The 25539-nt window shown below is 32.5% G+C and overlaps 1 protein-coding gene across 11 annotated transcripts; it reads right to left on the reverse strand.

Annotated features, from left to right (window-relative positions):
- Positions 1 to 436: 436 nt before the first annotated feature.
- MYPT-75D (Myosin phosphatase targeting subunit 75D) lies at positions 437 to 25279 on the reverse strand. 11 transcript variants are annotated; one of them, XM_074112867.1, is made up of 12 exons: positions 24835 to 25273; positions 22937 to 23182; positions 21187 to 21257; positions 19125 to 19270; positions 18812 to 19034; positions 17352 to 17477; positions 17199 to 17274; positions 16891 to 17114; positions 16560 to 16812; positions 14503 to 14770; positions 6205 to 6383; positions 437 to 728 (listed from the first exon to the last, which is right to left on the reverse strand). In XM_074112867.1, exons 2-11 carry the CDS (start codon positions 23175 to 23177, stop codon positions 6341 to 6343), a joined length of 1671 nt encoding a protein of 556 aa, XP_073968968.1. In that variant the 5' UTR covers positions 23178 to 23182; positions 24835 to 25273; the 3' UTR covers positions 437 to 728; positions 6205 to 6340. The 11 variants fall into 11 exon arrangements, with proteins under 11 accessions (XP_073968968.1, XP_073968965.1, XP_073968967.1 ...); XM_074112864.1 differs by having other exon boundaries at positions 437 to 1035; XM_074112866.1 differs by having other exon boundaries at positions 6177 to 6383.
- Between the last annotated feature and the right edge of the window lie 260 nt (positions 25280 to 25539).

Consider the following 25539-nt stretch of genomic DNA (forward strand, 5'->3'; position numbering starts at 1 on the left):
CATAATTTAAGCCGTTTTAATTTAGCTCTTGCTAGCTTTTGAGTTTGGCATGCATGGATTTTTAGTGTAATTGAAATTCTCAACTAAACTTGACGAAAAATCTTTGAAGATGATTAAAAATCATAATCTCCAAGAAAACAAGCATGTCTCTTTCATCTGGCTGTACGGTCCTCGAAGGACCTTGGCCTCCTCTATCACCCTTTCCCACTCCTCTCACCAAAGCAATCCTCCTCCATGTTCCTATTCCTAGACTTCTAATGTCCTCTTCATCATTCAGCCACCTAATCCTCGGTCTTCCTCTTTTTCTCGCCACCCTCCTGGAAGCCCATTCATTATTTACAAGATTACCCTTATACAACTGTCCTACCGGACAGTTTTAATAATATATAATAATGATATAAAATAATGATATAATAGATAATTAATAAAACGATAATTATGAAAACTTGACAATATTTAATACCAATTTTAGCTTTATAATTAATGATAATGATGAGTAACAAATTTTTCAAAAATTTCAAATTGCAGAATCAAGTTACGAGGAATCCGGCACTCCAGATTCTCCTGTGAGTTCTCGAGCGTTTCTGCCACGAACACCTCCTTCTACCCGTCCGGCGCCATCCTCTGGCTTGCCGAAATTTGTCAGATTACCATCTAACAATAATCGGCAACAAAATTCAATTCCAAATCGTGTCAGTTTTGGACGGAAGTTCTTCGTATTACATCAGCTGGAACAAGCGGATAAGAAGCGTTATTTACGAAGTGCTAACAGATTTATCACCAATATATCAGACAGAAATTTATCAACTGTTTCCAATCCACCCAACAGTCATGCCTTACCTTGGTATAAGGGGAACATTGGGGATGGCCAACACCAGAGTTTACGGCCTATCCGAAGGAGAGGTTTGTGGTTTTTCTTTAATTTTCAGTAAGTATATTTTTCGAGTTAGCCCACTAGCACAGGGCATCTTATTTGTTTGACAATAAGATGCAGTACGATATCAACTTTATGTCCGACTACATGTGATCGTCAACCTAAGTTTGTAAAACAAAACCATTTAAGTTTTTACTACCTCTTACTAGATAAAGAAGCTATTCAGTCATATCAAATTTGCGATTTCATGTTTTCGCCGTATGTGATGTGTGCTCCATTGTGTTTGAACAGTAGGTTTTAGAAAACTGTGAGAGAGAAAGAGAGAGAGAGAGAGAGAGAATAACAAATTTCAATATCGAAATACGCAGGCATCTTCTTAACAAAATGGATTTTCACTTTTTCTTGGTGTTTTTCTTTTAATTTCATAGACATGTTGTAGAATGTTTATTAGAAACATTTTTTCGAGAAAGCTTTCTCTCTTAAGTACTATTTCAAGATAATGTACTTTTATGTTATGAAAGAGTGTCAAAGCAATTAAAGGAGGATGTGTACCAAAATACGTTGATAGAAAAAATTGTGTATCAGAATGTCGACACTTGCAGGAAAAGAAGAATGGTGTCTTGATGCTCAAGACGAACGAGGTCAGAGTAGTTCTTACAAACTTGTATTTTTTAACTGAGAAAAATTTACAATGAGATATAATTACGAAGGTAGTTCGTCTCAAAACTTTAGTAAATAATATTTAGATAATAGGTATATAGGACTTTGAAATTTTCTTTTCTCATAACAAATTCAAACTTTTAGTCGTAAAATGTTTTGTTTTCTGTGCATATTGGCCAGGGATGTAAATATTGCAATTTAATTGGCTTTTAATTATCCTTTTGCTTTTTATTTTTGTTACCGTTTGATTTATTTTATTTTGTGTTTTAAATTTGGAAATAGGAAAATATATGGTGAGATTGGTTTTAAGAGAATGGCAGGTAGTGTATTATTTTGTTTTATGAATGAAGCATTCCATAATTATCTCTATTATTACTTGGTGACTAGTGCATTCCAGGATCAGTTGATTGGAATTTAAGATCATAATAACATGAGCAGACTGGTTTGACTGAGATTCCAATGCGAGACAACTCGGGTGAAAAGTTATGGTTAAAACCTAGTCTGGATGTACTGGTACAGAAGGGTGGGGCAAAAGGTATGAACCGGTTTTAAAGGGATGTAAAACAAAAACAATTCAACTTACAGAAATTATGTTTATATTGTTTAATTCAGTACAGAATCTAGTTTTTTACAATGTTGGACAGAATTCCAGCAAATTCAACATTTTTCAGCAGTGACGAGGCCCACTTCCACCTGTGTGGAGCTGTTAATAAACAGAATTTTCGCTATTGGGTTAATGAAAACCCAAGGGAAATTCACCGGAAGCCACTTCACTCCCCTAAAATGACTGTATGGTGTGCAGTATCCCAATTTGGGATTAGTGGTCCTTACTTTTTCGAGGATAATGGGCGAACCGTCACTGTCACCGCTGAGCTCTATGTGACAATGTTGGTAGAGTTTTTTGAACCTGAGCTGGAAGAATTGAGTGAAGCAACTAATCTGGGAGACATCTGGTTCCAACAGGACGGGCCTACATCCCACACTGCTAGGATTTCAATGGCGAGATTGAGGCAAGTGTTCCCCCAGCGCCTCGTCTCTTTGAGGGGTGACGTGGAGTGGCCTGCGCGCTCACCAGATTTGAGCATTTGTGATTTTTTTCTTTGTGGGTACATATAGGAAAAAAATTTTCAACATCGTCCACATACCCTGGAAGAACTTAAGGACAGATTCAGAGAGGAAGTTACGGCAATAACCATCGAAATGTGCAGAAGAGCGGTTGAAAACTTCAGAATTCGCCTTCAAGAGTGCATCGCGGCTGACGGCCGCCACCTACGTGATATCATCTTTCAAACCTAATGTAAAAAACTAGAATCTGCACTGAATTAAACAATATAAACATAATTTTTGTAAGTTGAATTGTTTTTGTTTTACATCCCTTTAAAACCGGTTCATACCTTTTGCCCCAACCTGTACCTTTCCGGTAGGTAGTAAACTACTCTTATTTTTTGTTAATTGTGGATATTAGAGAATATTTAATATTTACCTTCTAGGCGTTTTTATTTTATACTCAAGGAAACATTTCCTGTAATAAATATGTTTTTAGAAGCTCTTCATATTTGTTGAGTGATGAGTTTTAAAAATTGAGATGCCTAGGTTCGTTGCTTCCATTTCCTTGGAGTCTAATCTCATTGCCAGGTATTACAGAGTATACCTTAATCCACATCACCGTACAATTGTACCATTAAAATCCGTTTTTTTAGGAATTGAAAAATGTTTATCACCCTAAAATTAACTTTACGATTAGAGTATCGTATTTTGCTGAGAATATTTTTTTCCAGGAAGAACGAGTAAAGTTCGTGCATATGCAGAAAGTATAAGGTTTTATAAATGTTTTTTTAAGACAGTTACTTCTGTTGTATAAATGAGGTATAATGTGTGCAACATTATGATTGGTTAGCGAGTCAAAAACCGAACATTCCACTTCTTTAGAGAAGTTAGACCCATTGGTATGCTTCAGTGAAAGAAGTACTTATTTTGTTTAGTAAATAAGCACTCATTGTTGGCCAAGTCAGATCATCTTGACTGTGCATGGCATGATCATTACATATTTTACGAACCAGATTGTTCGTACGAACCAGATGTTTGGTGCAAGACAAGAAAGAGCACCCCCTATGTATTTTCTTTATTCGATATGATATCTATCGAATCTTACTTCTTATTGTACGCGTTTGTTAGATCAATATTGGCAGCAACTGTGAACTTATTGCTAGTGAAAACATGAAATTACGTTTTCGACATGAGTTGCGTTTATAAATAAAGAAATTCAGTCTGATGCCTGCCGAGCTTGCCTTCTGTTTCAATCAAACATTCAAGATAAGGTTTTATTAGACTTGGAATGCTTACGCGCTTCGTTGTTGGCATTGGCAGCCGGCAACAGTAAGGCGGATGGAAACTTGGGAAGCCTTGGGAGAGCACTTGCTATTATTCTCTATTTTGGAAAACTTAAGATTTTTTTAAGCTTGGCATTTAGCCACCATAATTCACAATTCAAATAATTCTCAAATTATTAATTTCTGAGGCTAATATAATCTTGAGGAGGTGCAGGATGTTAAAAGTAGGCAATATATAAAAGTTGATCCCAATTTACCGTTTCGTTTCAATTAGAATTCTAGAAAATTACGCTCAAATAAGACTACTCCTACCTTTAAAATTGAGAGAATGCAACGTAAACATTCATGAGATATATAAATGTTGAGACATTCATGATATATAAATCATGAGATATGTTAAAACTCAAATTTTGACTTGCAGAATTTAGATTCGTAGTATGCTCAGTTGATTGTTACTCAATAATTTAGAAAGATATCAAATTAGTTACAAAATAGTTGAGAAGTTGAATTTAAAGAACTTCATACGACCCAACTTTATACGTTCGGAAGTGCCGAAGATGAGGATTGAATATGATTTATTTGGATTGAATTGTTCTTAGGCTAATAAAATGTAGCTAATACAGTTAACGAATTCCATTTCTTTTCTAACTATTGAGTTTAACTGTTTATTTTATTTTTTTATTTATGATTTTGATTTTTGGCAGTCCAATTACAATAATACAAATATTTCTGAAGTTATGCTCGATATATTTTTTTTTTAAATGTAATTTAGCCCAATGATCTTTTATAATAATTATTTATTATTGTAGGTGCTGCAAATATCGCAATTTTTCCGGCCAGGACCTCGCACCATTGAAAAAGATGAACTAGTTTTATATAATGCTTCCATGTATGTGGCCAACCAAATTGAATATCATTTAGGATACAGAATAATCATGTGCACACACGCTGACGAAAGCCAACTAATATGGACTATGTTTAAAGCAGGAAATAAATTGTAGAAGTATTTAATTTTTGTGCTGGACAACAGAACAAACAAAAATTGTGTGTGGACTTACCTACTTAATGATAATTTAGGTAAAAATTTATTTTTCATTAATAGCCAGTTAATATGTACTATTCAATAAAAATATAATTATTGTATAATTATTCAATCTGAAAATGGACAACCTTTAATTTTAATAAAGAAATATTCTCATTTTTCTACAGTGCGGCACAAGCGGAATTTTTTTTAGGGGTTCACCAAATTCTATCTTTTAAAGTAAATCCATTACTTTTTGCATTTTATCACTGTTCATTTCATTTTAAATAAAACTCACTTTCTTTTGAAATTGTTTCAGGGAGTATGTTTAGAAAGTAATTGAGCAACAAGATCTCTATAGACTATATTCTTTTAAAGAAAACATTAATTGTGGAATTTGCATTAGGACTGGAAATCTCCGAATATTTAAGCTTTCTGGCCCAGTTGTTCTAGTCATCTACTTTTTTAAACATTTTTCAATCCTCTAAAAGTATTGTAGTATTAGATGTCGAAAATGTGGTTAGGACCGCAGTGTTGCACAGCACAATGCGCTGATATTATCCGTTGTAGCCACGCATGTCTATTGTATTCCTGATAGGTTTTGGACTTTCATCTATCACTAGATGTTGTTTGAGCAGTTAGGTTAGGGAATTCTACTTCAACTACATTTGCTCGTTACATTGAGTGATCACTGTCCCTAGATATTAAACTGTTTTCAACTGTTGAAAATTGTAGAATCGCCTAGTAACGAGTTCCTATCCTTTGCCCGGGTTCCGTGAGCTTTTCTTTTACACTGTTTTTCTTCAATTATTTACAGCTTAAAAAAAATAAAATAGACTACTCTGCCACTAACTGACATTTAGTTTCTCAATTAATGTTACTACCACTATAGCTACTCCCATTTTTGTACTTGATGAAATTTTTTTTTTAACAAGTTCTTTGATTATTAAAAGACATTATCTCAATTATGAAATGCACTCTTAAAGTATACTTTTATAGCCAAGCTGATTACAAAAAAGGACACACGAACTTTATTTTCAACATTAGAATTGTTTGAGGATTAGCGTTCGCTTTCTAAATGAGGCATATTACAAAATTTGACAGTATTTTCATTTTAAGTTCAAGGTGTAGGATACACCGCAAAATTTCAATTGATTATTGTAGCGAAGTAACTAATCTTTAAACAAACTGTTCTAGATCTGAAACGAATTGCTTATATTGCTCATAGAATGCATCATGTATCATTTAAAATAACCGTACATTTAAAAAATAAAAATAAATTTACGTTTACAATGACAATTTTGGAGGTCCAAACGAACCGCTTTAGCTCCTGTACTAGAATCTTGAGAAGTCAAAAGCCTTTTATGATCCTTATGGACGCTGTGGGCACCAGAGAATTACCAATATAACCACCAGTTATTTATTGTTTGTTTGGCGCATTAACTGCTATGATCATTAGCGACATCTGTTATTATAATTAATGTCTGAATTAATATACCTGAAAAAAAGCAAACAATTACAATAATTGTGATAGTGAAATTAATTCATTCAAGGGTTTCTCCAATTTTATAAGTTTCATTTATTACGACGTGTACATCACAAACTTTTAATGGAAAATAAGTACAAAGATAAAAATTATTTCAAATTTTCAATATAAAATGTAAATTTTATGTGGATACTAAAAAAAAAGTCAATAATTCCTATATTTTTTTGTTTTTAAAGTCACTAAATTTATTACGATAAAAACAAATATTTAAATTTGAGTTTTCAATTTAAATTTGCAGAAACAATTTAAAACAATCTCGAGAAGACAAAACTAATTGCATGAAGCACTCGCACTATTTTCTTTAGTTACAATTCTCGTAGTTCTAATTTATTAATTTTCTCCAACTTTAAACGAACTTTAAAATATGAAACTGTACATTACTCTAAAAGGATAACTTAACGAGAAGCAAAGCCCTTAAACCAAAGCCCCCCGAGAACTGTACTGAAACGAAGTTTACGGAAAAGTGTTGGAGCCATTTTAGGAGAAAATCTCAAGAAAAAAAAAATACGGTACAGTAAAATGGTACATATTCTGCTGAGGAATTTGATAGTTAAGTTACGATCAAGTTCCTTGGTGGGCTCTGCTTAATTATAAAATTTCATCTTCCTGCAACTTTGGAGTTATATTTAAAATATAAAAAACAGTTTCTATACTAAACCATATTTCTCCTCTGAGGAGACCTCAGAGAAACCAGATATTCCCGATGAAAACTCAATTTTGGGAATTCCACGTGGCAATAATTCTTCTTTTTTTTAGTAGTAAAATGTATCAGCTACATTTTGCTGGCATCACTCATAGATATTTTCGACTGGACGGAAAATTTTCAACAAAAGTCTATAAAAATGTACAATACTTCATTCTAATATATATGTCCAAAAATTAAGTATAAAATCATTATAATAATCACAGTCTAGAGTTAATAATAATAACAACATTAATAAGTTTTAGAACTTGCTAAAACAGTTCTATGCTAGGAATCCTTATAACAAATACACAATCCATACAATATTTTTTTTTAATATTTCAAACATAAACGTATTACGTTATGTTAAACTATTTTTTAAAATTTATTTAATTCATATCATTCATTATCCACTATCAATCAATTATATTATCAATATATAAACTTTAATTATTAAAAAAAAGTCTAGATTCTTTCTGCACAACGATTAAGTTGCTAATATTGTTAAGTAACATACATAGCACTCATAGATTCGATGTAGTACGAATTAGTCTCTAGCGAAAATTGCGCAGGTTGCCTGATTTTCTATTTTGGCGCAAAGAATACATTGACCGAAACTGATAATAAAAAGGAATAACAAAATATTAAGATGTTTTTCAATTTCTGCGTCTGCTCTTTCTTGCAGATAATTTAAAACAAGTAAGCATTATTTTTTACTCTGTTTTATACAGGACTATTCATCACATTTCCAGATCATTTTCATTCTACAATTAGGATTGATTGTTTGACATATGATAAACATCATTATCAATTCTTTTCTATCCAGTGGTAAAAAAAAATGTAGCAACCCTCACACGTCTTTATCTTACCGCGGTTTACGTGATTAAATTTTTTTGAAACCTAAAAATATCCTTAAATAATAAAGTTGACAACATATTAAGTTCTCTGAAATAAAATGATAATCTTGACGGGCACAGCTCCCCCAGAATTCCCTTAGAATTGAATGTTCTCTAAAAGTTTTCAACGAAAATGATAAGCCAACTAAACTTTTCATCCAAGTCCAGGTAAAACAATCCTTTGACATCGGTCATGAAGTCACTATTTTCACAACTTTCTGGAAAATTACGAAATAACTTGAAAAAGCCATTCCCGTACAGGTTTAGGAAGTGCACTGTATGTGTTTAATAATTTTGTTGTTTGAGTTTTGAAAAAATATTTTTTTTGAAAAAATGGTAATATGTTGAGATTTTGGGAGATGAAAATTCTGAGGAAAATATTTGGTCCAAAACTGTATGACGGAGTTTGGAAAATAAAAAGAACAGAGAGCTATAAGCGTCGCCAGACATAGTAGCAGAAATTAAAGAAAAAGACTTTACTGGCTAGGAAATGTACAGTGCAAGGATACGGATAGAATAACAAATAAGTTATACCGCAATTAACCCAATGAAGGACGAAAGTCGGTAGACGGAGAGGTAGATGTATTGATGAAGTTGAGTGCAATATTGCAAAGCTTGGTACGTATGAAGATACAGAGTAACCAGATAGAGACGATTAGAGGAAATTTACTAAGGAAGCCCCCGGGCCCGCACTACATGGCCTGTAGAGCTTAAAAAATTAATTAATTAAAATATGTTCAAAAATAACAGGAGGCTAAGAAGATTGTCGAATTAGTAACAATCACTTTTAAGGGCTCAGAAGACCTTAAAACGGATATTTCTAGGCTCAATTCGAAAATTTGACACTATAGCAATATCTTCTTTACCAAAAATAGCCTATAGTAATTTTATAAAGTAACTAAATAATACGTAATAATATAATTAATTAAATAGTAATAATATATCGTGGATGTTTTGTTTCATAATGAACAAATTTTCTTCAAAGTAAGACATTTCGGACAATCCGTAACCCTTAAATAATTTTTTAAAAATCTGGGGTTATTTTAAAAAAACACACGACTTTTTCTTACCGCGATTTACGTAATTCAATACGTAGTTGCACTATGAATTTACTTAACTACTACATCGCTAAAAAAAATTAATAATCCATTAGTATGTCCACAGATTCACTGAAATGATTCTTCCTATTAAAGCCCAACCCTTGCCTATAATGCAAAATTAAGGACTACAATACCTAACCCTACAATTAAGATTAAATATTAATATTGGAGATACAATTGAAATGGAAAAACCTGTAGTAATGACAATAATAGTGTACGAACAAGAAATGGACAACTTGTTAAATGATATTGAGACTAACATAAATACACTGCTAACATTTTGTGTAAAACTGACTGCATAATATTACAAAAAAAAAAAAATCTCTGACCATTCTGTTGGCAACACAAACTTAAATAACCTGACTGTTTTTTGTCCAGGTAACGTTCTACTATTACAATAAATGTTCCCGTATTGTTAACGTAAAAGTATATCAAAACCTTCACTTGCAGTAACTGAAGATCACCCAACAAAGGTGTCCGAAATGTCAACTCTTAAAGAAAATTTGTACATCTTGGACCATCCTAATCATTACAACTTAGTTTTTTAATGCAGTCATAGTTTTTAAATTCATGAATTGACAGTGATTTTTGCGTTACTTTTTAAGTATTACTTTTATTTAAATTTTGGAATGTGTTACTAAACATTTATAAATCTAGGAACTAAATTATTACAAAAATTTAAATGCATTTATGAGTACAACTGAAAATGCATCTATTTAATATTCTGTAAAAATATCTTTACAAAAATAATCATTTTAAACTAGGCACAATACTGATGTTAATTATTTTTCTTAACAATGATTTCACATTATTAGATAATTTAAACGTAGAAAGTCTTAAGTATTGCTTTCGTATTCGGTTAGCTTAATGAAATCACAGTTTCATAAACTTTATGAATTGACAGATGAAATAGTATTCTACCTCTTTTAAGATGGTTTTATTGGAATTCAAGATAACTGTGTGGGGAATTGTGACCCCAAAAGAACTCCACTCTATCTAAATTTCTCAGTGTTCGTTGGGAAATTTACCCCCACTCTTCAGTATCAATCACTGGTTCACAGCAGATAAGCAAGCTCGATAATCTTAATCGTTGATATGTGTTGATAAGTATTAGCGTTTGCAATCTCTAGTTCAGCCTAATATAAGGTATCAAGACGATCCTTGACGAAGGATGGGTCTCACACAGGGATGATTCTGACAAGAAGGGAGCCCGACGCACCAAACGCTCCTTAGGAACATCCTTTTTTCTTTTCTTTTTTTTTTAAAAAATGTGGGTTTTAAAAGGCATTTAACTTTTCAAAAAAGCCAACACCAAAACCATCATTTTTGAGAGGGGGGCTTTTACGCATCTTGGAGTGGGGGGAGTTACCTCATCCTGCTGCTACCCCCTCTTCTGTACTTTCCTAGAGACTCTGGGTGGTTCCAGGTATAGAAGACAGATCCTAAAGTGGAACATTAAGGAGGGAGGTCTAGTACACGATCCGGCGCAAAATCTTTCTTTCTTAAAGATAATAATTTTAAAAACTCAGAAACCTGATTAAGTAATACAGATTTGTAAAATAACTCTTTCCAATTTTTTTCAAATTCGGAATTCCGAAATGCTTTTACTTTTACCAACAGTAAAACTACATCTAAAGTGGCACTTTATAAAAATAAAACACGTTTTTCAGCCCTTTCATGTATTGCATAGAAACAGTTTTAAAAACAAGATTGTTAAATCCTAACCGTAGATTACATTCTACATTAACATCAGGATATATTTAATTTTTTTTATATATACCTTCCTATGGACATCAATTTATCTACCTAGCTGAAAAACTGTTCAGATACCACAATCAAATTCATTATGCCCAATTTCTTTAAACATCCGTCAAGAAAATTTCAACCTCAATACGATCAAAAAAACGAAAGACTTCCTACAATCAAAAAGTTTATTCGAAATGTACGCAATTGACATTAACACAATTTACCTTAAACATCACATTTTGATTAAAAAAAAAAAAAAAAAAGTCTAGAAATTCCATCTCAGGAAGCGCAATCAATTACTGAAATGTCCACTTAATTTAAATTTAAATAAATGCTTCACAGTAATTTAATCCCAAATTAAATTAAAAACAATAATTATATTACAAATATAAAAAACAAATTATATTTATTACTAATTGTCTAATAATTGATTCTGTCCAAGCTTACAAAACAAAAACAAAAATTTTTAATTTTAAGTACATTAAATCACAGAACAAAACATAAATTACTTTACTTTTTTTTAGATAAACATGTTACACTTAATTAATAATATCACTTACACTTAAAAAAATAAAATAAAATATAATTGTTGAAAAAGCTTATTTTTAAATCATATAAAATATAGGTAAGTGGAGGTTTTAGGAAAAAGCTATGCAAACTGCTATTTTTATTTCATTTAAACGTCATTTCCGAGGCAATATTAAAGGCTGAGAATATATCTCTATTACATTTACATTAATTCTCATTATTTAAATTAATTTAAGCTCAGCTGAACCACTTATAATGAGAAATAAATTAAATGGAATGAAGAAAAAAGTGAAATGTTATTTCAGGCAACAATGGTTAATCTACAGCCGAGATTCTCAGTCATGAGCCCTTAGAATTGGTTGTATGCGCAGTTGCGCTCACTCAAAAGTAATTTTTTTAGAGGAGATGAAAAAATTTCGGTAGATACTTCGACTGGAAAACTGCGGTAGCGTGGGCAATCACACAAGATTATCTAATATAATAAAATAAACTGTAAATAAAGCAGCTAGCAAAAAAAACACACACACACAACCCCTTAACAAAATAAATAACATATACGTAATTAAATATAATTTAATAAATTCTTTCTGATGTTCGGGGATATGTATTTTTGTATTTATTTTATTATTATTAATTAATTTATTTTTTTAAAGGGTAAGTGCCAAAAATGTTTCGGAAATAATCTCGAATTCGATTGGACATTGGGAAAGCTAGTGCTAATTAACGGGTATAACAGTTGGAGAAAGGCAATGGTCCGGCTGAATATGTTGAAATATCTGTTCGAAACGAACATCAAGCAATAGAAATTGTACTAGCAATTTAAGACGTAAGCAGCAGTTTATTGATAAAGGTAGCGTAGTAAAAGTCATAATCTTTCAACTGCAAAGGGTTTACAGGTTTTCTTAACATTTGGAATAAGCAATACTTTTATTCTTGTTATTTTAATGCTTGGTACTAAGTTAGTGGAAGGAAGGTAGATATAGAAAGTAAAAAAACTAACAAAACTTATGGGGAAGTGGTAAGAAGTTGGTGGGAAGAGATGGATACTCGAGAAATGTAGGATAATGTGATGAATTATTACATCTCATTAAAAGGAATGATAGAAAGAAGATTGCGATTACAGTACCTTCCAGTAAGAGTGGTAAGACAAATTGTGATAACATTATTTCCTCTTAAAGGTAATTACAGTTCTCCCTTAAAGGGCAAAGAGAATTTAAACTGCGAATACAGCATGATTACAATACTTCCCCTTAAAAGGTGTAAAAGCAGAATGGCACTTGGATGTCACGCACTGTAAATTCTTCTTCTTGCTACATTTTATCAAAAACGGGGAAAATTAACAGTATTGTTATTAATAATAGTTCAAGAGGGCACTTTATTTATATGGGGCAAACTCCCCTCCTAAAGTATACGGCATCGAGATATTTCCTAAAATAATCATTTGCCCACTACATAAAAACTAGATCTGATATATATAGATCAAAGAATATTAGACCAGTACCTGTGCCAGCGCTCCAGCTACTTGGGCTCCTGGACACGGGAAATATTTTAGATATAAAATAAGCTATAATTTGTCCGTCTTTTGTTATATTAGACCTATTTTACATCGCAACATAAGAATAGAACTTAATGCGACAATTCCATCATTTTTTTGCTGAAAACCTACTTAAAATGTCAGTAACATATTTTTGTTTTTGTAACATTCCGTAGAAAAAAAAATTCTGGGTAAAAATGCATTTTCTAATTTACTTACAAAAAATAATTAAACCTTTAATTTAACTAATTTTGAAAAAGTGTAAAAGAAATAAAGGATTATAAACAAAAAAAGAATTTTTAATTATTACCCGATGAAGAGTACCCTGAACTATACAAGAACTGTCGTAAAGAATACCTAATTTGTCAGAAGAACTTGACTATCCCAACTATCAATCAGGTGACAAGGACGGAAGCGGATAGCCAGCTATCAAACCTTTTTTGTGCTTTCTGAACTCGTAGATATTAACTAACCCAGTACAAATAGCTAACATATTTCACTTTTACAATTTTTCTCATTATTCCATTAAATAATATCCAAGTTCGTCAGTAATTCATACCCAGTACTACAATACATCTTAGCTTGCGGTGCGCGCTTCTAACAAGCTCGGCAATCTGGCGCCTAGAAGTTGGTCATTCGATTATGAAATATGGCTTTGTAAGTGGGAGATCTTCAGTTCAATCTCGCGTATAGCTGTTTTTTATTTGTTAGAGAAAATGTCAACGTAAAGTATGTGCTTCCGCCCCCATCCACTTCATCTAATTGGTAATTGGACGTTAAGCCCGCCTGAAAAAAATAGCGATTACTTTACATTAATAAATATTTATTTACAGTTGACTAGACGTATTATATTATTTATAAAAACTACTATTTTTTAGAATTGTAAAAAAAATAAATAAATAAACTCCACATGTTAACATCGAAAATGTTTTATAGGAGGGTGATTTGGTAAAAAAAGGTAACGTAACGACATGCATGTCATTGTTGAAGGGGTGGGAAAACATAATGCAATTTTTAACGGAAATGTTTTTACCAGCTGATTTGGTGAAAAACAACGAACAAACCGTCATACAGGCGATCTTGGGGGACATTGTAGCAGTGAGAGAAATGAAACCTATAAAAGAAATATTATTATTTCTTTGTGGTTCCATGATTTATTAAAAACAAAAACCTTTTAAATGCTCGAAATATTCATGAAAATCAGAGTTTTTACATGTACTGGCAAAATAAAACTAAAATATTATTTTCTTGGTTCAAGAGACCCACTGGACGAAACGCTGGGATACGGGTATAATATTTTTCGATAAAAAAAAATCATCTAAACAAATTTGATTGGACAATGTGCAGCCCACTAGTTTTTAATATATAATTAAATATTTTGATTTGATCTTTTGAAAATATCATCATTTTGTATTATTATTATTATTATTATTTTTTGAAGCGAACTTTGAAGTGAATAAACTATTGGAGAGAAAAAGTTCATTTCAAAGAAAATAAATGAATATGTAAATAAACTTGATGTAAGACACTACATGATCGATAAAAGGACAAAATTCCTTTACTTAATATCATATTATTTACTTACATGATCACACAACATCTAGTTGATTTACTACTGTCTCCGATTACGTTCTCCGAGGTGTCACCAGAGAAACGTTTTACTGGCGGTAAAATGCCAAGATCCGATAAGGAAGCAGCGGACAGTACACTAGACGCATCCGGACTGGTAGTCCTATTTTGTGCGCGTTGTTTCTTCAGTTCGGCCAAAGTACCAGCGTTTATGGTTACAGATACATGGATGTTGATTTTACCATTACTTTCTGTGGAGTATGATGTTTCTGTGGGTACTTCAACTAGAAAATGAAAATAAATATTTTAGAAAATAAACAGATAAAATCTGGCAAGAAATTTCTAACGACTCCCTCTGCTGCCATACTCAAACTTTTAACTTACTCTCTTTAAACTCCGACTTTGAATGAAATGTTGGTGCTTGCTGGTTTCTGTCTATTTTATTGTTTAATCAACCCCTATTAAAACTGACCGGCAGGGAAGTTGTATAAGGATTGATCGACAAAAACTTTACGAAAAAAGCTTAATGTTAGAAAACAACTATCTATGATCATTTTCCCTCTTTTTCCATAAATTCCCTAATTTTCTTTTTAATACAAGGTATATCCTCGCCTTTAAGAGTAATTTATCGATATCACGTTGATCAGATAGGTTTTAAGAAAAACGTATCTAAAAAGTAGAAACTGTTCTTGTTGGTATCTTTTTTATACTACGAAGCGCCTAAAGAAGTGTACCGTTTTTCAGGAGGATCTCACTTTTGGGGTCGTCGACGCTGTAAATCCGACAAGAGAAGAGTTAGTCCTACTTTTTTGAGGCCCGTTCAAATACTATTATTATTAACTACTCTATCCATCTTAGCCTAAGTCTGATCAAATTTGGATAATTTGAATTTTCCTGTGAAACATTAAAGTAACAACCTGCTCTTATGCCTACGAAAGAAAATTATTGCTTCGGTATTCAAGAAAAGGCTTATTTTGCGGCATTAAACTTATTACTTACGATCTAGCGTCATAATATTTTAATTTTTGGACTGTAAACCAAGGACATTTTTATGTAATTGATTAAGCAGCTTAACAATTTGTGACAAATTATATTCATAAACACAAATATTAAAAACATTAAAAAAAAGAGAGAAAAAAAAGAGTACATTATGATCTGTACAAAATAAAATAGCAAATAAAATTTAAGTAGTTGCTATTTGGTCAGTCTGATAGACGCTCTGCCCAGCCAAAAAAAGTTCCTAAAATAATCATTTGCCCACGACATAAAAACTTGATATGATCTTAAGTTAAGATAATAAATAAGTACTAAGTTTGCAAGAAACATAGCAATAAAATTTCAATCGTTTCAAATTATCGACGCATGAACCGATTTATACGAATGTAGTTTCATATTCGATTCGAAATTTTACGCAGATGTGCCTTTTGGTGTATCGATAAACGTTCCTTAAGATAGGAATTTGCCCCACACATGTGAGGTAATACTAAAATTAGTAATGTTAGCTCTTAAATCTTCGCCCGATTCTACTTACTTAAATTTGACACAATAAAGAGGATGCCTGCATCCTGTTCCTTACTCAAGTTCAACATGTCATCCTGTTCTTACTCCTATTACGAAGTAATTGCAATCGCGCCATATCCGTAGTTCAATTTATCTTATCGCTTCAAGGGAAAATACTGTAATCGCAGAGTTTAGTTTCACTTAGCTCTTTTAATAAGAGTGTAATTTCTTTTACCCACCTAAATGGAATGTAATATGATTACAGTACAATTTCTATTAAGGGGAAGCAATGCTAAGCAGTTTAATTTCTTATACACACATAATTTCTAGACCCATTACCCAGAAAACAGCCGAAAGTCAAAAATCTCAGTAAAAAACTTTTGAACATTCGGCGATTTTCCATTTTCCATTTTACGCTATCCAAACTTGTTTTCAATGAAAACTCAAAATAGAAAATCCGCACGATTGCTATACTTCCTCTAATGAGTAGTAACACAAAAGTAATAACAGCTTTCAAAATTTTATTTAGCCGCCAATGCAGGAGCTAGAAATTCTGTCCATTAAAATACTTACTTCCTGTCGTGGGTGTCATTGGTTTAAGAATATCTTGCTGTTGGAGCATCTGTGGTGAGGTACTGCCTGTTGCTGAACAGTCCCGACCATCTGGCTCTCGTCTATTGTTAGGTGTCCCCAGACTTGCCATCTCATCCACATCTACGTGATGATAGACAGAATTCATAGCAGAAGAAACATTATTTCTCAACAAATCTCCATCGACAATTTTACTTCCCACTGGAAGTAGAATATGAGGGGCGCCAGATGATACCTGCGAGAAGTGTTAGTCAGTATTCCTGAATTAGATAAGAACTAATAATTATGTAATAATAACAATTCTAAGAAATACCTGATTAGAACCAGAAACCACATGCAATCTAAATCTCGCTTCTTGTGCAGCATCCCTTTTAGCCGTCAATCCTCGTTCTCGAATGCTAGTCCTGCGAACACTGTGCGCTCTTGAGTTATTACTCTGCGATCTTCGTACACGTCTCCTTTCCGCCAATCTTTTACTTTCTTGCTCACTTCTTAATTCTATAATTCTTTCACGCAACTCTGGATCTTCACATATATCTGTAAGTATGTGAAAAATTTGGAAAAATTCACCGCTAAAAGGAAATCAATGCAACACGAAAAATTAAATAAATTAAAGCTAACCGGCCGGTGTTTCATCATGTTTTGTTCTGGCATTCAGGTCGGCACCATTTTGAACTAATAGTTCTACTGCTTCAATCTGAATGAAGATTGTTTATTATCTCTTTAATAAGCAATGAGCTAATAATAAATAAGATAAAATTTGTTGATAGTTACATGTCCCCAGCATGCTGCCGCATGAACAGGTTGCCAACCATCTATATCTTTCACGTCAGTAGATACATGATGATCCAGTAGAAATTCCACAACTCTCAGATATCCATTAGCTGCAGCGATATGTAGCTGCAGGCAAGAAAATAGGTTAGAACATGTTTTAACTAAGCGTTTTATGTACAGGTAATTTTTAATGTATCAGTTAGTATTAGTAACAATAACCAATAGAATTTCTTCTTTCTTTAGCTTATCGGTTTTATATTTATTCAATTTAAAAATTGATAAAGAAAAATAATATATTTATTACTTATCACATAACAGTTGGTTTTCTTCAAGATGTATTTGTAAGTGAACAGTAGAGACCGATAAAGATATGGTTTCTGTTCTAACTAAAACTATCCGGCAGGATAGTTGTACAAGCGTTGATCGACAAAAACTGCACGTTAAAACGTAACGTTGAAAAACAGCGAACTTTCGACAATTTTTTGCTAATTTTCTATTAAAGAGCAAATTCGATAACCAATTTTCAAAGCCCAATTTTGATAATATTTGACAGGTAGAAGTGGTTAGACTTCCCTATGTGACATTAAAGTGTCAGTTTGATTTTACACTTATTACGTGGAAGTACTGCAATCGACTTATGAATTGATTTTCGTAAATGTATTGTCATTCTATTCCAATAAGTAGATGACTTTTTGGAGTCGTGAATCATTCATACTTTAAGAAGAGAGTTTGCCCCCATGTATGTTAAGAAGGCCTCCTCTTGAACTATTATTAAACGATACCTCTGTAAATTATAAAATGCAGGTTAAGTATTGCATTCGCAGTTTGATTTCATTTTGCCATTATATGGAGAACTACTGTAGAAGTACGAAATTTAATTTTTATTACTTTTCTTGAGAGGAATTACTGTCTTCGCGTTTTAATTTCTAATAGAAATTGCTGTTTATCTAGAAATAAATACTTTTCATTTTTATTCGAATCATTTTCCCAATTTTTTTTATTTGAGTTATTTGGAGAAAGCATTCTTGTAAACAATGTTTCCAATGGTTGATACAGTTCCGCCGCTACAATGAAAGTATTGCTTGTTCCAAATGTTAAGAAAATCTGTTAACCATATACACAGCTTTACAGAATATACTTTTAAAGGTTTGTAATTTTGTGGAGAACGGATTATCGATTATTTTAAGATTTAATAAATATAAGTATTTAATAAATATAAGTAAATACAAAGTTTGAACTTCATGCCTTTTTCATTTTAGTGCTATTGCTCGCACATCTTTTACGGTATAAAAGAATGTTTTCTGAAAGCGTTTAGAAAAGTATACGCTGAAAACTTTGAAGAGAATATAATGAAATAAATTAAAACTGTTCAGTGTAAAGTATTAAAAACAAAAACAAAAAAACATTGCAAATTTTTGAATAAAACTTGTACACAGAAAGTTAAAAAACCACACACACACCGGCGTAGCAAGCTGAAAATCTAATGGCACTTCCATGTCCAGATCCCCTACAGAAAGATCATGCAGCATTTCCATTTCTCTGGCAGCTCTGGTTTCGTCGATGACAGCTTGAGTAACTCCTCTTCTAGCCATTGCGCCTTCTATTTCTTCCAGAGAGGCTTCATCTTCACATATGTCGTACGGCATGTTGCCATCTCCATTCACGGCCAACAGATTAGCACCACTTTGAATCAAATCGTAAATGTTAATGCAATTAATCCAGAAAATGCAATTAATCTAGATAAGTCTTTCATGCATTATATCAAACACGCACTTAGCAATCAAATGTTTAACAAGATGTAAATGTCCACATGTAGCAGCTGCATGTAGGGGTGTCCATTTTTCACTATCTTCAGCATTAACGTTTGCACCGAATTCCAACAGTAACTTCATCATCTCCTCATTATCATCAATACAGCACTAAAAGGTAATCAATCACAAGCAGAAATTAAATTTCTTATATAAATAATTAACCGCCGGCATGTTGGCGTGAACATATGCCCGCTTCAGCGCCAATAGGTGTAAGAGTCGACTAAAGGTAATTAAAAAAAAACAAAGCAGCAGCCTCTCGACTCAATGGGAAGGAAAAAGTAATTGTCAGATGGGTCAAATTTTTCAAATCAACAGGCAAAGTTAGAAACCACTCCTGTAGAACTGCATAAGTTGGACTTCATGGTAAAAAAAACAAACAATCTAATCACTTAAGTGGTTTCAGCTCCCGAATAAACAATTGTGAACCATAGGAATACTTACTGTAAATTTATAATATTAAAGTTGATTTAAAATAATTCTAGGAAACACAAATTCAGACAGATCAAAATATTAGCGTTCCATTTTAATAATTTTTTCCCCCCCGCGAATCCCTGGAAGAAATATGTAATATCATTTTTTAACGTTAGACTGTGCTGCTACTCGTCATCTCCAAGCTGGTCTTGACGTCCTGGAACCCTGGCTCCGGAAGTGGAAAAAAAGGTAAAAAATGATAACTCCAAGTACAGTGATTTCATTTAAAACCGAAAAATCCTTCCCGCCGCGAAGTAACTGAATCAAATTTCCCTCCCAGAAGTTTCTCAAGTCCTTTAGATGGGGGGGGGGCAAACGTTCATAAGAGAAACGCTCCAAACGCTCTTTACTAATCAAACGACAACTATACACCACTGTATTAGCTCCAATATGGACTTATGGACTAGAACTGATCGGGAATGCCCACAAACCCTCAAACCTTAACTGTATTCAATCCTTACAAACCAAAATCCTACGAACCACAGTCAAGCTCTCTTTTACATTTCAAACGCCACCCATCCATACCGACTTCAAAATTCCCTCCAAAACCCAAACTCCGTTACCTAAACTTTCATTCCAAACTATCCCCTCATTCAAATCCACTTATCCAAGCTCTCTGAACCTCAAACCTTCTCACAAACGCTCCTAGACGTTTAAGGCGCCGCTAGCCGTGCGACTACCTGAATGCCTGACGTCGACTGTACAGAGAGTCAGAACTTCTTAACGCCCTAAAGAGCATATTACGGCTATCATCACCGGATGACCGCCGTTCAATAAAATTCTTAAATTAATTAAAAAACTGCTGAACTTATAATTTTAAAAGTTCGTAAAAGTTACGATGTTCTAGGGACTGTTTCATCGAGGAAAATCGTGATGTGACGAGAACTGTTCTGGGATGGTAATTGGTGTTTCCAATCGACCAAGAGACCAAACGTCAGCGTATCTTCATTTTCTGGTGTTTCTATAGTAAGTAATCCTTCGCGAGTTAGTTCATCTAGAACGTATAATCAATCACATTAGGCGCGTTTCTTTTAAAGAACCTGTCAATCAGTAGGCATGTTGAGGGAATAAAAAAAAAAAATATGTAAATCCAAAAAGTTCCTACATGTTCCTACATATATTGGAAACCGGCAAAAAGGAAAGGGATACTTATTCGATGAATACATCGAAAGATTGGTCAGCTTGCGGGAAAAATGGACAGTAATCGATAGAATGGGCAATTTCCCAGCAACTTACTGTAATAAGGAGATCCAAGTAAAGAAGGAAAGAAATAATAGTTTTTATGCATATTATTAAATTAAATTATGAATTTCTCCGTGTGAACCAATGTCAATCAATATCAATTCAATTTTCAAGGAGAAAATACAAAATAAAATTTAGGGCATTATTGGTAAACAAAAATAAATTAAAAAAGTAATGCAATAAGGACATAAATAAGTGGTAAACAATGCCTAAAGTATGGAAATTTCAAACACAAATAGAACCAAAGAAATTTGATCGCTACATTTTACTTAAAAATAATTATCCTTATTCTGGAATGAATGAATATTTACCTGATGTAGGGCTGTCAAACCATCTTCATTAGTAGAATCTGGACTTACCCCTCGCATCAATAACTTCCTCACTAGAAATGGACACATCAGTTAAATTATGAAAGAAATAAGCAAAAAAACAAATTAGAGCTAATTTTGTGGCAGCATAATTTAATAGATAATTTAGCTAAGATTATTAACCAATTATGTTACAATAATAGGTTTGTACCTACCATCATGCAATTAGTGATGAGTTGCCGTTTGGTTTAGAATATTTTTTTCATGCAATTAATGTACTAGTTTAAATTAAATTTTGAATTTGTTTCTATTAGAACACTTTGATAACTTGGCACAAAAGAAATTTTCTGAATCCTCTGTACAACAGGCAAATGGAGCCTCCAACTGCGCTTGTTCCAAACTGTTAGTACAAGATTTGGTTCTCTGACTGTTCAGATCGATCACTAAGCAGTTTGAAGTTGGATTGCGCTGTGATGGAACAGCGGAAAAAGAAAAAATAGAAATAAGTTTGAAAGCTGAAGGAACATCTGACTGAACATACTCAGTACAGCTCAGAGATTATATGGAACAGACCTTATACAATCTGATTAGAATAGAAATACAGCAAAATATCACACTTGTTTTTATGTATAAATCGTTTTACAGACTAATAAAGTAAAGTTATTAGCAATATGTAAATAATTTATCTGAAATTTTGACGATGAGTGAAAATGAAAAATCTAGAAATAGAGACATAAAAGAACTTGCAACATTCAGTCGAGTGGAACGCAAGAAGTTACGCACCAGATTAAAACAATTAATATCTATTATCAGATGGTGATATTCCTTATTATTTCTAGTAGAAGGCCCAAATCTGTACTATACAAAATCTTCTTCATTACTAACAGAACGAGTAGCTTTCACAAATGGAAAACAGCTGTTTCAACGAAGGTGTTAAAAAGCAATTTTGGTTTTTCTGCGTAGTAACGTGAACTTGCATTTCTTTGACAATTTCACAAACTTCTCAAGTGAGTCCATAAAAGAATTAAATAAATAGATTATTTAATTTATTTATTTAAAAAATTAAATAAACCTTAAATATTCAATAGGAAATAAGGTGCTTAAGGAAACACCAAACTGAAAAAAGCATATATAGCCTGGTTTGGTCGTCTCAGCAGGATTTTTACTTATTGAAGAAAATTATTATTAAATGTAGCATATTAAAAATCACTTTATTTTGATATATTTTTTAACAAAAGTTCTTTATTTGCAACAACGTTTACAAATGCTACAAGAGTTCGAATCGAGAGACAATGGACTGAATGTTTCATCGTAGACTAATCCCTTACTGGTTAGGAATATTGTTAGAATCGCTTGAGGAGGTGTGGAATACAGGTTTGAACCAACAAAGAGGGAATTGCGCCTAATGAAGCCAATCTTAAATCCTCATTTCCTGGTAAACCCGCAAGACCTAGATTAAAGTGCAACGTATCTCCTAAAATAAGATAATGGTTATATAATGTTGGAAAGCATGGGAAACGGAAGACAAGAGGTAATTTTTCACTGGACATCCTAGAGGGAGGAGAAGGAAGGGTAGGTAGTCCTTGCATGCGATGGCCGGGAGATAGGACCAAGCACTCATAAACTGGGAGTGAGGAGATGCAGGAGGATGATGCAGAAGAGAAGAGCGCGGGAAGAGGTTTGTGCTTTATTCTAAATAATGCAACAACAAAAAAGTACAAATATAATTTTATGACAAGCAAATCATACAAACCTTCTAAAATATCATTCCTTGAAGCGGCTTCTAACAGTATAACATTATCACTGAATCGTATTCCTGGTCGATTTAGTGAGTTGTTCCTTTGTCCAGACGGTCTTCTTTTAAGCCAATCCATTTCCCTAGACGCCCACGCTTTCAACTGAGATCTTCTACGCCTTTTGGCCAGCTGAAGACGTTCCTGTGTTGACATCTGTTCAATCGTGGACATTTCTTCTACTAATTCGCTGTGCTCCATTTTGCCTAAAGAGAAACATTCACATTTTATTTTTTCTCTTTTATAAAAAATATTCAACCTAAACTTATATTTTTAGTATCATTTGAAAATTAGCTTTTAATCTGGATTTTGGTTTAAAAAAATCATTTTAGTTACATTACAATATTGAGATTGTTAATGTTTACTTAATCTTACGTTTTTATAACACTTGCTCTTATTCAGTAATTAATGCACATTGTATAATTAATTACTCAACACAACTGTATTTCGTAGTGGGTTGTTAGTGGAAGTTCGAAAGCTGGTATATTGAAGAAAACGACCTTTGAAGTATAAACTTCAAATTTTATTACTTTAGTAAAAAAAAGGAAGAAATTCATGGTCTTGTTATCATTAAACAAGTATCTAAATAAGGTTTATGTCTAAATATAGATGTATATATTAAGATGAACGTAAATAATAATTATATAAAAAAATAATTATATTATTGCTCAAATCTTTGAGGAGGCAATCGCGCTTCAGTGGGTAGGAGATTTACATTTCAAAAGTTATCCTAAAACTATGTTGCTGGATAAAGTAATGAATATAAAGCAAATTAATCCCTTTTTTTAGTTCAGTACCGTACATTGAAAAAATACTTTAGAGAAAAACTTATCAACTACTTCTCTAAAAAGTACCCTTAATGTATTCGTACTGGGAAAAAAGTATCAAATAAAAGTTAGAGCAGTGCGAGTGCAATGTTTAATCATAGTAACTATTTTCGAGAAATATCAAACGAATTTCTGTAAAAATGAATTCAGTAAAAGCAGTACTTCTAGATGAAGAATTTTGATCACAATGTTACATGGGGGGGGGGGATCTGGTGCTACCAAATAAGTATAAAATGTTTAACTTGCCTGTAATGTTTAGTTTTAAGGATATATGGGTAGTTGTACAGCTTTTATTAGAATATTTACTCGAGGAAATTGGATTGTGGATATTTGTGGTTGAGTGGTTCGTAGGACTTTCGAAAGTACCATTTCAGTATAATTAATGGTGTACTAAATATTAATAAGAATTAATTTTTAAATATAACAAAATTCTAAATTTAAAGCAAATTGACTGCCCGAAGCTGCAGTTCACTGAATATTTTTAGCGTTTTTTGTTAAAATGGTGTTTTAAGGGAGTATGTATAAAGTATAGAACAAGTATTTCTTGGTAAATACAGAAGGTTCAAAACATTCATTATGTAATTGTAATTAATTGCTGTAAAGGGTACGAGAAAGTCACTGTGGTTCTCCATCAACGTTAAGGATGTTGCACTTGAACACAGAAGAAAAATTGAATCAGCTTTATTTGATTTGTTGCTTAATTGAGAATTTCCTCAAATCACTAAAATGCAACTAAAATTTTAAGTTGGAAAAGATAATTATAATTCATAAAATTAGCCTTTACTTGTTTATAGAATGTGCATATACATACATATGTTGATAGAGTATAATGATTTTTCTATGGTTCTAAGTTTCGGACAGAATGGTGAAACAACTCTTAATTCTGCTTTATCGGGATAAAAGAAGAAACAAACAGAACCTGTTCCTTTCAAGTAAGCAAAAGTGAATAAATTTGGACAGATACTATTTGTAAACAAGCTGTCAAAATTTAGTCCACGTAATTAAAAATTGAAGTACTTAAATTTACAAACCTTGTTGATGTACTATTTTTACTTCACGTATTATGATATTCCCTTAAAATGACGTTTTGAAAGAAACAATATTCACTAAAATCTCATGTGACTTTTTATTCACACACATTACAACTACACTTGAGTCGTTATTTTGTGAAAAAAATATGCGTCTAACATTTGCAATATAATAATTATAAAAAAAAGAAGAAAAAAACTGGGACAATCTTTTGTAATTAATTTATCATCCAAAAAATAAAGACATAAGACCAAAAAAAGAAGAATACTGAATGGTTAGCATTAGTGTTGACGCCATGTTGACTAAGTACTTGGTCTTGGTACGAAATAACCTTCATTGGCTGGCCAGTGGCCACTGGCCACTGTTAATTTATTTACGTGGCACTGAACGAAGAGAAACGATTCTGCAAGTGCTGAAGAATTAATGTTTCTGAAACTACATTATAAAATGATGCGATCGCCTTAGATACATCTGTACAAATTAGATTATTTTTAAATGATTCTAATAGAGTGGGGTGAGTGCAGGACAGGAGATTGTGATGGGAGGCATATTGTTTTTCTTTTTTTTCTATATGTAAGACAAACAATTATGCATTATCGTTTACATTCTAACTTTTTTAAAGACTAATTGCGAAATTTTGAAGAGACGTATAATTTTGAAAACCATAAAAATATTGTTTTATACAACCAAAAATGTCGCACCATTAC

Source organism: Rhodnius prolixus, unplaced genomic scaffold (genome assembly GCF_049639745.1).
Source record: "Rhodnius prolixus isolate KJV_2025 unplaced genomic scaffold, Rpr scaffold_1, whole genome shotgun sequence".
Taxonomy (NCBI): Eukaryota; Metazoa; Arthropoda; class Insecta; order Hemiptera; family Reduviidae; genus Rhodnius; species Rhodnius prolixus.

What these genes read in the sequence shown, in the direction of transcription:
- MYPT-75D (XM_074112861.1), bottom strand. Translation starts at nt 23,177, where the DNA reads ATGGAGCACAGCGAATTAGTAGAAGAAATGTCCACGATTGAACAGATG. An exon ending in GTTTGACAGCCCTACATCAG is followed by an intron (nt 19,271 to 21,186) that starts GTAAATATTCAT and finishes ATTACCTTTTAG; the next exon opens with TGCTGTATTGATGATAATGA. An exon ending in ACTAGATGTTGTGTGATCAT is followed by an intron (nt 12,694 to 14,502) that starts GTAAGTAAATAA and finishes GATAAAATGTAG; the next exon opens with CAAGAAGAAGAATTTACAGT.